Raw genomic sequence first — 15,684 nt, 5'->3', positions numbered from 1 at the left:
TATGCTCTGCATTATGGTTGAAATCCACTTATTTTCTAGACAACAACCTTGAATAATCTCCAATGTAAACTATTCAGATTCATAATACAGCATCTATGCTGTTACTTAGATTCTTCTAACCTATTACTTGACAAGGTGTTCAAAGATTTTATCAAAAATAGAAGTAGTTTAATTTCTGTGGCACAATCTCTTCTCTTTGTTATTATCAGTGTTTTCCAGGTAGGCTAAATTGGAAGGTTCATACAGGAAAAAATGGCTAATAATGAAAATCCACTTCCTTACATGTGTCTCAAATCTAGTTGTTTCTAATCCTAGCTACATTTCTCTGAAGTTGGTTTCAGTACAGTCAAAATCGTTCACGAAAGTGAAGTAAAGGAAATTTGCATTGAAGGAGAGCAAGCTGAAATTCCAAGAGGTGATATATATGTGGTTTTGTGTAACCATGAGTAAGAGACCAGGTACAGAGTTAAACATGAGATATTGAAGTAGGACCTGACTTTTGGTTTTGCTGTTCATGAGATCAGTGTCAAAAAGGAGTATAGTTTGTGCTGTATAAGTACAGGTTGTCAAACAACTTAGAGTCCATCAGACTTAATTTTAGATTTCTAGGCTTTATGCTTGAGTGAATGAGCTGCAGCAAAATGTTGTGAAGCACAAAGTGGGGACTGTGGATTTCATGATCATTTGAAGTCCTTGCTGTATTTGTGAAGATGTGTTGTTAGCCTTTCTCAGAAGACTGCAGAACTTTATCTCCTCCTTAATTGTGCCTGAAATTTAATATTGGCCTCTTTGGGTACAAGAATTGAGATGTTCATCCCAAGGTGATGAAGATCTGCTTGAACTATGTTCATTTAAACAAAATCCTAGATGTGCTGCGTGTTTATATTTCGTACTATTTTTCTCTGTGATCAGCATAGAGCAAGTGTTTTCAGTGGCAATGCTCAAGCTTTTAAGGAAGAGCATGGTACATGCAGTTTCTAAAGAAACTCTCATTGTGCCTTCATCAGAAACTGAACATTACAGTGTTTATTTTATTTTTTAAATTAATAACTTGATAAAGAAGACAGTTTTATGCATAGGTAAGTTCCTTACTCTGGCATTTTCTGTATTGTTATAAATTTTGACTGGATTAGGCATTAGTAACAAATAGGATAACAAGTGTCCCCTGAATCGTATTTATTTCTGTATCTGAGCAGATGCCCTGGCTTAAAGGCTTGGCTCACTAATGCCGTCTCTGTCTTTATGAATTACGGAGAGTTAAAGATGGAGTCTGTGCTGCTGCCTGAGTTTGTTTCCTTGATCCAGTGCCTCTGGTGTTAAATACTACAGGAAACCTAAACGGTCATGACAGGTGCTAGAAAGGAAGCTGGGATATGTAGGGTGTAGCACTTCCCATGTTCTGAGGAAATCAGTAAATACAAAGCAAAGAAGAAAGCATTTATTAACAAAAGTAAATTTTATCCTGATACTGTGAAGTGAGCTATTATCTTTTTGTAATGTATCCCTATCGGGGGAGACTCTGAATGCCTAGACAGGATAGAAATTAGCAGTCGAATGACTTAGTGATTACTGGTAATAGGTCAGACAAGAACTGTTGCCTGTGAGATGTATGCTGAAAGTAAGCTAATTTCAAAACCAGTCACATTCCACTGCTGCAGTTTAGCTGAGAGACAAAGTTTAATATGCTAAATGCTGCTGAATCCTTTACGGTAAAATGTGTTTTGTTCATATGCAAGTAAATTAGCTGTGTGGGGGACAGAGAAAATTGTATAGCTGGATACTTACACCTCTGCTCTTTGTGGTAATGTGTTACAGCTGCTGCTGGATGGCATTTTTTTGTCTTGATAAAGATGCTGAGGCTGGCTCATCAGTTCACTCTTCCTTCCAAATGTATTTTTTCAGAGCAGACTCTTGACAAACCCATTAACTTGAAAGCTATCAAATGAGTGAGCTTACGGTTCTTATAATTCTACAAGCTTTAGTTATTGAGGTCTAGGACTGTTGTACCAAAAATAGAATAAAATTGTCTTGAGGAAGTGACTATTGACTCACCAGATGACACTTGGCATACTTATCTGAAAAAAATTACACTGTATTTAAAGAAAAACATGCAAAATCTGATTAGTTAGCAATACAAGGAGTGTCTTTTCCCTGATCTCTCAAGGAACCACAACTCTCTGCATTCATTCATTTCCAGCCTGTATCATCAGCTAATTATAGAGCTGCTGGTAAGTACTTCTGGCTTCCAGAAATGGCTGAAGGAATTACACACCAGTTAAGTTTTAATCACCCACTGGGCAAAGTGATTGCAAGGAAGACAAGAAGTAGGCATACAGGTAAGTGCAGTGCAAAGGGGAGAATTAAGAGTTCTTGTAGAAAGAAGTCTCAGTTTATAAATCTAGTTCTTTGAAGGGGTTTTAATATACTTAAGTGTAGGCCTATCATGTTGGGCAGTGAAGGAATTACAGTTGAAATTATGGTCATGCACATAGACTCCTGGAATTACACTACAGATTATTGCATTGCACAATTTATTTACAATATATCCTTATAGTATAATTTTTGCTTTTTCTCATGGGATACAACAGTATTTAGGTAGAGAAATTTTTACTGTTATTTTGAACAGTTTCAAAAGCAGGAATGGTTTTATTTAAAATATTTCAGTGATAAAATTTTGTTTACTTCATTATCTAAAGAATGCACTCCCAGCAGTAACATGTAAAATATTTCATTTGGTCTTTCCACCTCTGTTTTTTATTGGTACTTTTCTCCTGCTGACTATTAATGATCAGTTACAGTCCTAGGGCATCCTGTAACTTCAGGTGTTTTATGCATTGAAAGCTTTCACTCCATGCATTGACAGAGCTCCTGAGGACTGTAGCAGGGGCATGATGTGCAAGCTGTCAGTCTGTCTGCCTTCATTGATTACAAACCTCTTACCTTCCCACCCCTGGATCAGTGTGCTAAGTACTTTTGAAACTAGGAGCTTTCAAGCATCTAGGATCGTCAGCGTTTGTTTCATAGAAAGTATCTACTTGTTTTTAAACTTGTGCTATCACATGCTAGTTGGAAGTTTAAATACCCCTGCACAAGCCAGCAGTTTTCTTAAGCAGAGAACTCCTCTCAGTTGTACTCTGACTTTCAGGGAAGTGGGGCAACTAGCATTGCCTAAACTATTGGAGGGGAAAGTGAAAAGGTACTTCAGACATTTTGGGAAAAACAAGTGAAATACTTTTGTGGTAACTTTTATTGACTTCACCTGAATTTCATATACATGGTGGATTCTTGTAGGCTGTCATATATGTATATTTTTGTTAAAATTTCCCCTTTCCTAACTTGCACCAGCAGAATCTTCAGGTTTTATCTTCTTTTTTATAAATAAGCTTTTTATCCAGTGTAATAATTTCTTTTGGGATTTCCCTGCTCCTGAGATTTTATAGGTGTAATGACATCTTTGGTTCCTATTCAACTAATCTGTATGTTTGTACATGTAGACTCACCTTGTCTGAAATATTTGCTTGTGCATAATGATTATTGTGATGCATTCAGACCATGATAGAAGTCTCTAAGTAAAGTAGAGAAAGTGGGGGAGATTCCAGAAATTTCTTGCAGTGTTGAGAATCAGGAATTTTACAAGTAAAAACACATCCATCCAAAGAAGTATCAGCATTTTTGGAGCTGTCACCAGTCTGGTTTGTTCAACTGTTTTACTAGTTTTTCTACTTTTTTTTCCCCACCAGATAAAATCTGGTGACTGTAGGACTGTAATAGAGCAAAGCTACACTTGTGATGTCATTTCTTGGAAGATTTGCCTACCTAGCTGCAGGGATAGATTTTGTTGTAATATTAGTTTTGTCACAGTCTGTGTTTTGAACATTAATGTTGGGGTCGTTCATGCCTGAGACAGTGGAGATTTGGTTGGCTTTGCCGAGATTCTTAATGATGTTGATGTTGTATTTGGCAGTTTCCACAAAACTATTTTCTAGTAACCAACCATCTGATTCACCCTCCAGATCTCCTAGCAGAAGGACATTCTTCATGGCTGTCTGCAGGTACCGGACACCAATGAGTACAGAGAGCTGTAAGAAACAGTTCGTGGTTAAACAGCTGAAATTGCAGCCTGTCCTATCGCTCAGTTTTCTGACTTGTGTGTTTACAGGCCTCATAACTGTGTAAAGCAGACAGACTCTTTATCCTAACAATATGTCTAACCACTTTTCCAGTTAATTACATTTTAAAAGAAAGATAGCGGGGAGAGATGGATTGATTCTCTCTTCATTCTTCAGGTAGCAATCCTCCTTGCATATAAATACCTAGAATTCCTTGTGAACCTTGTGGCCTCAGAGACTGCAACTAACTGATGTCAAATGGATGATCAACTAATGGATCCATCAGTCACTAGGAAAGAAAAAATTGTAGTATGTTAATTTCAGTGGATTTTTTTTTCCACTGACATAGATTAAATCAGTATTTCTTCTGAGGAGGTTTAATTATTCCCTTGTAAGCCATATGTGTCAAGCATGCCAAGGCATGAAAATTAAGAAGGATGGCAGAGGCTGAAGTCTAAGCTTAGGAAAAAGTTCCACTTTCATTGTTCTGTTGGAATCAGGATCAGCTTGTCAATATTTAAGGGAACACAGAGAGCTGCCTCACAGCTTTTCACATGCTTCAGGTTATTTCTGCCACCACAACCCCTCCTAGAACTGCCTGAGGACTGTTGTGAACTACTTAAATTACAATGTTAATATTTATGTAATAAAAAGAGCAATAGTCAGAAAACTAAAACATGCTAAAAAGGTAAGAAAACTATTGGAGCCTGTGCCATTGGGGAGTCCTTTACTTGCAGATGACAACATCCAGAGAGCTCTTCCTTATAGATGTCAGCAGGAACACTGCAGCTTTGCAGGCGTGTAGCTTGCCTGTGATGTGCTTATTTTGATTGCATAACCAGCAGCCCAATCTACTTCTAAAGGGATGATATGCCACGACTGCAAGTACTGTCTATATGGTGAAACTATGTGATATGAAAAGGAGGCTTTGAGATATTAATAAAATGCTCATTTTTGTGAGACTTACCTCGAACAACCAAATAAGCAATGCTGCAATGCCAATGGATCTCATGATACCAGTGTAGTAATCCAGCAGGGCCTGTCTGCACCCCTTCATCCAGATATTGAGCTCCTCTGTGAGGAAATCATAGTTGTAGTGAGCGCTGTTGTTTGTCAGCTGGTACTGGATGCAGGGCCGTGGTGAGCTGGGATTGCAGCAGCTGAAGGGGACTCCATCCACCAAAAACTTCCCGTCAACGTTGCTCTTCAGACGGCTGCAACAGGACAAAGTCTGGGCATTACAAACCTGGTGACAGCAGCAGGCAGTGCCTGTGATTTTAGAATAACACAACTCTGTTGCAATGTAGGCCTCTCCAACATAACAAAAGGAAAATGAGGATATACTTTCGACTGGCAAAGTTGTTTACTGCAGGAACACTGAATATTGAATTAAAGTGTGGTGTAGGAGATGTTGCCTTTTTAGGTATCTTTGTGCTGAATACTAAAGACAATTTTTGGACTTGTTTATCTTGGTGGAATTCTAATGGAAGTTATATCCCTGTAAATCCTGTATTTCACTACTTCTGGATTAATTTTTCAGCATAATCATTCCATGAGAGGGATCCTAATACAAGAACAACTTTGTATGCCACAGGAAGCACTGGAAATCATCTGCTGGCCTTTTGCCACTGTACCCATTGCAAGGACTGGTCCGGCACATGTTTTGAGACTAATTCACAAGGAAAATTCTACTTATTGTAACTTCACTTTCTGTAACTTTAAGAAATGTATTTGTTGCTAAAAATACTCATTTCCCTCCTCTATAAATCAGGTGGAAAACAAGTGGTGAAAGAAGAAAGATAAAGGGGAATAGGAAAAAAAATTATAGGATGGGCAGAGAACACAGTCTCAAATTAACCAAGATTTTCTGGAAGATAAATGAATCTTTGGCATCTGTTTTCTTCCGAGAAAGAGATTTTTCCAGAAACTGGACAGTGTCTAAGATGCTGAGAGACACACTCACACCTTGGGGAAGCAGCCTCTAAGCATGTATCTATTCTTATGCTTGGTGGAAAAGGCTAATTTCCTGAGACAGCCCTATCGGTGAAAACCATGTTCTGGTTTATCAAGTCCAGGCCATTTACCCTTTGTAAGGGGACCGGAATACAGGATAGATAATTCCACTTAGATATACAGCATTCACTATTTGTCAGTAGTAAATTTTCTATTATTTTCCAAAACTTACTCATTTATTAATGTTTGCAAATAATATTTTTCTGTTCCAGTACAGCTGATCTAAATGAGAGGGAAGGAAATCATTAAAAGAAGCTCATTAGGTAAACAGAGCAGAAACACTGTGGTCCAGTCTTGACCTGGAATTTGGGGCCTTCAAATGTAACACAAGTTGCTAGGAAGCTCAGTATTTGTGTCAGTGCTATGATGGCAGAAAAATTGCTTTTGTTTTATTGCTGTGAGCCCACTAAATACAACCTCCCTTTTTGTTTCTTCTTCTTTTCTTCCTCTAATTTGGGTTGTAGTGGGGATTTTTTTGTTTTACTTAAAATTCTCTCAAAAAACATTTTCCTCAAAGTTCTTTCCAGGTAAACCAGGAAGTTCACCTGCCATTTCCTGCTCCAGTAAGGAGTGGGATAGGCATGAATTTTTCTCCATTTTCAAGTCTAGCTTTTCATTTTGTTGCCACCATATCCCTGGCTGAAGTGCGTGAGCCATGTTGTGGGCATAGGCAGAACCAAGCACTGGAAGGGAAGGGAGCCAGAGAGGCACAAACCAGAGGGCTCCAGTGTGGGAGGAGAAGAGAAAGTTCACAGAGGAGAGAAAGACTGGCACATTGTGAAAGGGAAGATCTTACCTGGGATGGCAAAAGGCCCTCCATGTTTCAAGGTATTATATATATTTAATGACCCCAATATAGTACAGCATTTAAGATGGTTGAAATACAATCTCTTAAACTCTTTTGATTTCAAGCATCAATTAAAACACTTTCTTTTGTTCCGGGAGTGGTATAAAGAGGAGTCCTTTCTACTGCCAACAGTAGCAGTTTTCAGACTTGGGTTATATCCTCCTGCCACTGTGTTTCCTCTGCTAGTGGTAAATTAAAAAAATATTTCATTTGTGTCTTGGTACTGTTAGAAGGGAAGACTTCAGTAAAAGAATTGGTGGAGCTACACATTCACTGCTATTTGCTGTTACAATTCAAAGTAGTTATGGTATTGTAAAGCAAATCTTTGCTTTTGAGCAAAGATGGTTTTTACCCAACCAAAGCAATGGTAGCATTGTAGTGCCGTAACCTCATGTTCCTACTGTTCCCACTGACTGTTTCCATGCCTTGTTAAATTGTGGTGTTGGCAAGAGATCTGTAGAAGAGGGTTTTGCAGGAAGGTGAAAAGTTCAGTTTTGCAAAGCTTACATGTGAGTTCACAGTATATCAGATCTCACCTGCTTTGCCTCTTGATCTACAAACTACTGACACAGAGTACAAGTTGAAACCAAGAAAGACTTGGTTCCTTCTCCATCCTTTCAGAACATTACCAGCTGGGCTTTGCTTCCAAGTATTTCATATCAAATGTTTCACTAGTAGATTTTTGGAAGTCATGGTATAGTTTTGTTATACAGTACCAACTTGGATTCTGCCAGTCAAGATAAAATTAAGCAACTATCCACAGCAAAAGACATTTACAAATTACTTTGCTCACACACGTTTCACTGCCACCTTCTGCCTAAATGGGGCAAAACCTAACTGACAGTGTATTCTCAAAACAACGGCAGAGCACAGAGGAGCCTGCAGAATAAAACACAACTTAATTAAAACCCTGGGTAAAACATTACTGTTTCTGCCTCTCTCACAGAAATAAAAGGAAGTATATTTTACTTTTGACCTCACACTAAGCTACTACTCCTAAATTCCCAGGGATAGTCTTTGTTGTCATGTCACTTTTCAGCATAGACCCAAGACTTGAAACAGCTCTGGTCAGTCTGTTTTGTGTGACACTTTCTAACTTCTCTCTCTTGAGAATGCCTGTATTGCTTTATTTCCACAGACAAGTGTCTTCTGTATGCTGATGCCCTCTTGTTTCTATTCTCCTAGGTCCTGCCCTCTGGTATATTTGCAGCTCTCTATATATGCTTTGCTTATGCTGGCAGTTTCAAATTGCAAATTCTGTAAAATTAAGACCTTTGGCCTCCTTTTCTCTGGCTTTAAACTGTCACTGATTTTTGAGTTCAACAAAATGTAGCATTTACAAATGCCAGTCAAGCTCTTTCCATTTGTCTTTCCTGGGAATACGAAGCTACTACTCTCTTGTCAGTGAAGACCTTTTTCAGCTTTAGAAGAATTATTACAGACTGGATTGTTTACTTTTGTAAGTAAATTTTTTTTTTTAATTTTTACCTTTTCTGTAAGTATTACCACTCTTCTTTTTGTGCATATAATTTCACAGTTGCTACATCATGTGAAGCACCACCAGCAGAAAGAAATGGGGGATTTCTGCTTTTTATGCAGTATATGTGGTGTTTGGCAGTTTCTCACATGTGAACGTACAGATTTGAACTTGGGATTGCAAAGTCTAATACCTTGAAGAAGAGGGGTCTTTCAGTGCTTAGAATTTACTGTGCAACGTACTGATAGTACAATCCTTTTTTTCTTACTGTTATCAGCTCACAATAAATGAAATTCAAAATTTGAGGTAGCTAATTCACCACACTGAAAAAGGAAATACATCTTTGCTTTGTTTAGCATCCCTAAAGGCTTAGCAAAGGGCAGCTTTTGATTGTGCATGTATTTAGCATATTTTAGCATATTTTGTGAGTAACCTAGTCATTCTACATTTTTTGAAATTATGATGCAAAGGTCCAGAAAAAAGGGCTTTCCAGTCCCAAAAGAGTTTTTCTTCTAGATTTTTTTGCTGTGACTGATAAATACTTACTCCAGAACCTCCTTGGAAGCCATATTCAGATACCGAGGAGATACCCACTGAATTTCAAACCAGTCTCTAAAGCCATTGTTTCCACAGCAACGGAATCCAATTTGTAACAAATCCACTGTTTTCTTTAAGAAACATCGCCCAGGTATGTCTGTGTCTTTATAGAACTTAATGGCATCCCTCAGTCCCAGATAGAGAGACTCTTCCAGCTCGTTCCTCATGGTATAGCACATGAGAGCACCCACCAGGATGCAGAAGGTAAAACAGAAGGTACATACGATGTAGGGCAGCATTACTAGTTTCCAGCGAGAGAACTTGTTTGCATCTGAGCAGTCATAGCAGATTTTGCCACCCAGAAAGTTGATGATACATGCTATGACCCCTACAGAGATCAGCATGTTGGGGACAGAGTTAATGTCCCCTTTTGCCATCACTTCATTGCGCTTCTTGATCTCTATTTTCAGAAAGAGGCCAAGACTGAAGAGAATGATCCCACTCACTACAGAAACCCAGTTGAGGATCCATAAGATCTGAGCCAATTTGTCCCTCTTGGTTTTGGTGAATTTGACTTTGAGGACAGCCATAGTCAGACACGCATTAGGAAAAGAAGCGTAGGTCAAGGGAAGCTCATAAGCTGATTACGAGCATGGATCCAAGGCGTGCAGTGGAAATCTGAAGAAGAGGGAGAGAGATTACTGTCTGTTTGACCAGGTATTTATAGAGCCTACAAAGAACCTCCTGTACAGCCTCACGCACTCTGAGTCCTGCCAAGGGAGTGCCCCCGTGATTTTTTTTTTAAGTGATTCACATTGTTACAAAATATAAGTAGTAATTTTTAATTGCTGTAGTTGGTCCTTAGAACTAAGCGAATATTATGAACAGAGACTCTGAATTCCTATGAATTTTTGTCAAGACCAATTTTGTGTGCAGACCTGATATCTAAAAGTGAACTGGCCTGATGTCCTTCCCTTCAGAAGACTCCCAGCATCTTTCCCTTCTACTTGTTGCCTGTACTTTTTTTAACAATTACACATATTTATTATTATTAGATTCCTGTGTTATGGTCAGGTTTGTGTTCAAAAGGTGAATAAACATATATACAGCCTTTTTTTTTTCTTTCCAGAAATCTTGCTTGTCTTGTTCCTTTGGCAACTTTCATTAGAGTGATTTTATATTGTAAAATTCAGCATTATATAATTATACGGTAATTTAATTCCAGTAATACAATGGCATTTATAAACAGTAAAATGTAATCCTGTAAATCTGGGGAAATAGAAAATATCATGCTGCTTATATATCTCTAAGTTAGTGGATGCTATTACTGAATAAAACTTATATCAGCAAAAACAACATGAAAAACACCTGGGGCAGACAAGCTGGACAGAAGTAGGGCTGCACTGACCCAGTAGAGGGTCCCCAGCTGCAGTGAAGCTTAGCATTGGATAAGCAGATTGTTGCAGAGTGCAGTTGGAAAAGGTAACAGAATCCCAGCATCTTCATGTGTTTATGTCGGAAGGAATCAGTTCAGTTTGTACAGGCAAGGAATAGGTTGTGTGATTCATATTAGGATATGGTTAAATATCTTCATACACTAAGATTTTAAGGCCTGTGATATCTAATTAATTCAAGTTTCATTTATTTACTCCTGCATTTACAGAGAAAACTAATTCCTCTTAAAGCTATTCAGCTCTGTGTATCTTTTGTACAATACAGAGAATAGTGTGCAAAATGTACAGTATTTTTCCTTATCAGTCTATTTCCAGAGGTGTTGAGGCCAACAGCTTTCTGAATTTTAAAGTTCAGAAATATGGTCCTAATTGTAATGATTGTTAAGGTTGATTATTAATTATGACTGAATATTTATTGTGATCATATTGTGATAATCATATAAATTATAGACACCTTACAGAAATGTCCAGAGAATAGTCATTTATAAAATTCCACCACTTGCTTCACACCATTTTTCTCCAGTACTGTTCAGACCTATTTGAAGGGATCATGCTCTGGTGGTACAGAATTAAGCCTCCCTATGAGTTCAGCTGACAGCCTGAATAAGCCTGCTAAGCCTGGAGACAGTATCTTTGATTGCTTCACCAGTTAAGCAGTTTGTGACTTGACCTTAAATAACTGTAAATGGTGGCTGCTAATAGATCTATTTGCCCCTGATGCCTAGGCCTCAGAGCTCACAACAGCGAGAATCTGTTGTGAAATTTACTGATTGCTGATACACAGCTCATGTTCAATGGCCAGCACACATGAATGCATCACTCACTGTTCATTTCTGAATGCTATAACTGTGGCTCACCTAATTGCCTGAAGAACACCACAGATGCAACAAATGTCTCAAAATTGTTCAGCACACATTTAGTTACAGTGTCACTGAAAACACCCTACTTGCTAAACATATTTAGTTTTACCATTTGGACAAAAGTTGTAAATAGTTCTACTCTACTTAAAATTAATCTACTCCAGAGGCATTGTTGCTTTTGGAAGATACAGATTTGAGACTTTGTCATATTCTAGCTGTAAAGAAATTTGAAGTTTAGTTCCATCAGCGAGGATACATTCAATCTCATGGAGCTATTCCATCCCCAATTTTCAGATGCCTGATGTTTAAAAAAAGTTAAAAACTTCCGTGCAAGAAAAATTCTCCTAGTAATTCCTTGTCTCCAGACATTCTCATGAGGCATTCTTAGCTTCCTTTGTGAATTTTTAGTATTGTTGTAGGATCATATTTCATGGAATATTGACATTTATCTTACAGTGCTACCCACACCAGCAGCATAAGATCTGTGATTTCATGGAGTCCTAGTGCCAGATAAAGGGGTGGAATGACTGGTTGTTGTAGTTCAAAGGCCACTTGTTGACTGACCCTGGCTGTCACTGATATGCTTGGGATTGATCTTTGGGAGACACTACTACTCATGAAATCCTGAGTGCATTGAGTCTGGGACAGAAGAGCAAGTGATCTATTCCATTCCTTGTTCCTAGCATTCTACATGGATACTTATGTTAAGATTTTCACCTGTGCTGACAGTTTACTGAATTTATTACTGATAATAAGACTCTCTTCACATCAGGAAGAATTTTATAAATGCATCATAACATTATTCTTTCCCTGTTTAACAAAGTATTGAATACATTTATCAGTGTAAGATCTATTGTAACACATGCACAGCTGTGCAGTATAATTTTTTGAGCACCATGAAGAAAGTTTTTCCAGCTGAAAGAGCTGAACTGCAGTTATGAGCTAAAAATGTCAGTCTTGCTCTGCAACATGTGTCTGTTCTTCTCCAAGTCATAGTTGGCAGTGGGTTACTGTAAAGCCACAAATGCTCCCAGCATTTCAGTGGAACTAACGCCTCTGTCATAGTTCTTAAAAACCTGTGCATGTGAGCCACTTCCGAGTTATGAATCATATACACACAGACATACTTTCCCCAGCTATGGGACAGTAAACTGGCTTTTATTCTATAAAGGGAGAAATACTTCTTTCAACAAAAAAAGACAAATAAATGTGGAAATCTCTCCCATACATTCAATACTGTTCTCAAGCTTTCTTTGTCTAATTAAAATTGATTTAACTTTAAACACAGCTTCCATCACCATACAATTTGCTTCCAAGATGTCACCTAGCTGTTTCTTTGCTATCAAATTCCCCTAACTATATTGAAGAAGACTTAGCATAGCTATTTTAAAATAATATTTACTTATTAGATACAAATTGTTCACAGAAATTTTGCAATTTTGTCATAAACAAGTCACATCTTATCTTACCGATTTTGCTAAAATCTGCTATTTAACTAAACACACATTGCCATTTGTGACATTATAAAAGAAACCACTAACCTGCTTCAGAGGACTGAACAGGATCTTGAAACTGGAAACTTGTTGAATTCAATGGAGAAAATACCTGAATTGGACATCCTGAAAATGGCTGAAATACTGATTTCCTGATGTTTCTGTAGTTGCTCTGTCTTCACACTGACTCACCAATGAAGATGGAGAAAACCACTTCAACTCTCCTGCCTGTGGTAATCTCTCCTTCATCTCTAATCGTAGGTAAGAGATTTATTTCAAGGTTCTAATGCCACCAGATTAAATCCTACAAAACAGGCCACTTAACTGAGTGTGAACTGAGATCTCACCAACAAAATGGTTTATAGGACTTTGTTTGACTGTTTTACCCTGCTGGAGATTTGGGCTAGTAAGCAACAGAACTGTTTTTCAGTACCTGCCAATGTCTTCAATAGCTCTTAACTTGTTTTTAACAATAAATATGCCTTCAAAGGAGGGAAGAATGAGAATAATGAAACTTTGTGATTCTGTGGGAAGGGAAAATCTATCTTAGGCAACTATTATTTATATCCATTATTATGCTCCTTACCCATCATTCCATACTTTGTTGTTTTGGATGCAATTTTCTGTTCTCTGTGCATTGAATGTGATTGTCCTAGAAAAGAATTCAAGTATCCAAGAGCAATTGGATCATCTGTATGATTCACGGTAGGTTCTGGCTTAGGAAGCTTTCCAGGTTCAAGAACATTCTAGTAGAAACCTCTGTCCTAGTCTCTTATCTAGCTCTATTCCAAACCAGAAGCAAAAGCAGAAGTGTCATGTCCTCTGGCATTTCTGAGCACAGCATGTAGCAATCTGTGGGACAGACGTGGCTGGTTTGAACCCGCAACAGTGGTGGCAACAAGCTGAGTCTGCAGCAGGACTTGGTCAAGTTAGAGGTGATGTCAGTATCAGAACTGAATCCCTAAGCAGGACCAGGTTTGAGCTGTAGGCTTGAGCTTAGCACAGCAGAGAGAGTTCAGTGGGCACATGACTAACTGCAAGAGACCCTGCACCAGGCTGTATGACACACTGTAAATGTGTAGAAATATTCTCAGAAGCATAAACTGTCATCTCCTGGCTTATGATAAGCAATGAACCAGTAGCCTGACAGGACTGTGATACTAACTCGGTGTTCTGGCAGTACCTGCTTTATCCTGCCTGGGTCCGAATGATTCAGAGCATCTGTGACACATCTGGGACCTGTTGGACCAACTGCATATGAGCCACACAAATGCTTGCATATGATCAAATACACCCCAATAGCATCGAATTAATCCTGTGCATGAGTCATTCATGCTTTGGAGTTGCAGCACTCCTGCAGACCACAGGGAATATTTTAGATCTGTTCAAATGTGTTGGTTTGTGTACAGATTAACTCCACGGAACTATATTCAAAGTTATAATGTATTCCTTGGGTATAGCACAAGCACACAAATGTACACATTTTGACCTATTGTTCAGCTGGACTGTGATATATCAGACCTGACAAATGGTTGTAGTACTTTCCTATGTTAAAAAAAAGTTCACTTGTGACAATTGTACCCATCTGCAGAACTACAAAGGCGTTATCCCTGAGTGTTAGAAAATGTTACTGCCTCAGTTACCTAGTAGCAGAAAACTGCACCTTCCCTGTGGCTGCTTTGCAACATAAACCACGTACTGGCATGCACAGAAGCAAACAAGCAGCAGATGGCAGTGCTGCTGTATGAAGGCTTTTTGTACAATACAGAGCAAGAAGCTTTTTTTTTCTTTCAGTTTGCATTAGAGATTAGAGGTCATTCACACAGCTAATGGAAACTCAAGAATGCCCCATTGTAAGAAATTACTTAAATCCAATTGTAATGCAGTTAGAGGCCAGTGCTACCTGTATTTTTTGTTCCATCTCATATTTGGAAATGGCTTCAGCTGCAAATGTAATATCAAAAGTTGAATTATTCAGGAATTAGTTCTTTGTCATGGCAGTTTATAATTAACCATGATGCACTTTCTTGCAGACCTTTGGGATGCCTGGATGAGCACAGAATAGCATTTTGTAACTTGCAGGAGTACATGGGGGATTTAATCTGTCACCCAGTGGTATAGAAAGAGATCACACACTTTCCTGCTAGCAGTGGAGATTGCTGTGGATCCAAAACATGTAAATTTAATAAATGTTTGCCCAATTACTTACCTATTTAGTACCATTCATATATAAGTCCCCAGGCAAGGACAGATGTGTTATGAATCAGCTTAATGAAATAACTAGTTGGGATGTTGCAACATTTAATTTTACATAGTTTCCAAAATTATTTTTTTTTTTATATTTGGATGGCTTTTCATTTCACCTTGTATTTAATGTAAATGACAACTAATGATATGCGATTTTGGAGTACTAGATTAAAAGGCACTTGATGAGTCTGATGGAACTAAAAGCTAAACAACGTTTTCTTCTGAGCTGGGGCAAGTCCATATTCAGGAGGAGATTCTCACTGATATGTGATAATGGAGAGAGGACATGAGCAACAATTTGCTCTTTTTGGCTTTTGTAAAGTTGTGAACCACATGGTAGACACTTTGAGAAATTAATGTTCTTCAAAGACTCAATTACTTCTATTTGTTTAATAACTTAATCCTCTATTACATTTCTGAACTTTTAGGAAGGAAGTATAGTGGTATTTAGATGATTATGGTTGTCACAACATCTGAAATTCTTATGGAATTGCAGAGTTGGCAGAGCGAATGTTGAAATTTAAAAACAAGAGGTAATGGCACTAGTCAATAATTTAAAAGGACCCAGTTTGTACATTAAAAGGACACAAAGCTTATTGAAAATGAAGTAATTTATATTTTTTTACAACTACAGCTCTACGCTGTAC

General features: G+C 38.1%; 1 protein-coding gene across 1 annotated transcript; it reads right to left on the bottom strand.

Moving 5' to 3' along the window:
* Positions 1-3,812: 3,812 nt before the first annotated feature.
* Positions 3,813-9,573, bottom strand: LOC132074962 (photoreceptor outer segment membrane glycoprotein 2). The gene is made up of 3 exons (XM_059475070.1): positions 8,993-9,573; positions 5,077-5,323; positions 3,813-4,079 (listed from the first exon to the last, which is right to left on the bottom strand). The coding sequence occupies exons 1-3, from the start codon at positions 9,571-9,573 to the stop codon at positions 3,813-3,815; spliced, it is 1,095 nt and encodes a 364-aa protein (XP_059331053.1).
* Positions 9,574-15,684: the final 6,111 nt, after the last annotated feature.

This window comes from Ammospiza nelsoni, chromosome 6 (assembly GCF_027579445.1).
Source record: "Ammospiza nelsoni isolate bAmmNel1 chromosome 6, bAmmNel1.pri, whole genome shotgun sequence".
NCBI classification, from domain to species: domain Eukaryota; kingdom Metazoa; phylum Chordata; class Aves; order Passeriformes; family Passerellidae; genus Ammospiza; species Ammospiza nelsoni.
Note: the sequence above shows the minus strand (reverse complement) of the source record. Positions and strands in the feature narration are given on the sequence as shown.

Bases quoted from the DNA above. Each gene is read 5' to 3' on its own strand.
- LOC132074962 (XM_059475070.1), bottom strand. From the start codon at position 9,573: ATGGCTGTCCTCAAAGTCAAATTCACCAAAACCAAGAGGGACAAATTG. The intron at 5,324-8,992 runs GTAAGTATTTAT...GTCCTGTTGCAG, and splicing joins GCTTCCAAGGAGGTTCTGGA to CCGTCTGAAGAGCAACGTTG. The intron at 4,080-5,076 runs GTAAGTCTCACA...TGTTTCTTACAG, and splicing joins TGCTTATTTGGTTGTTCGAG to CTCTCTGTACTCATTGGTGT.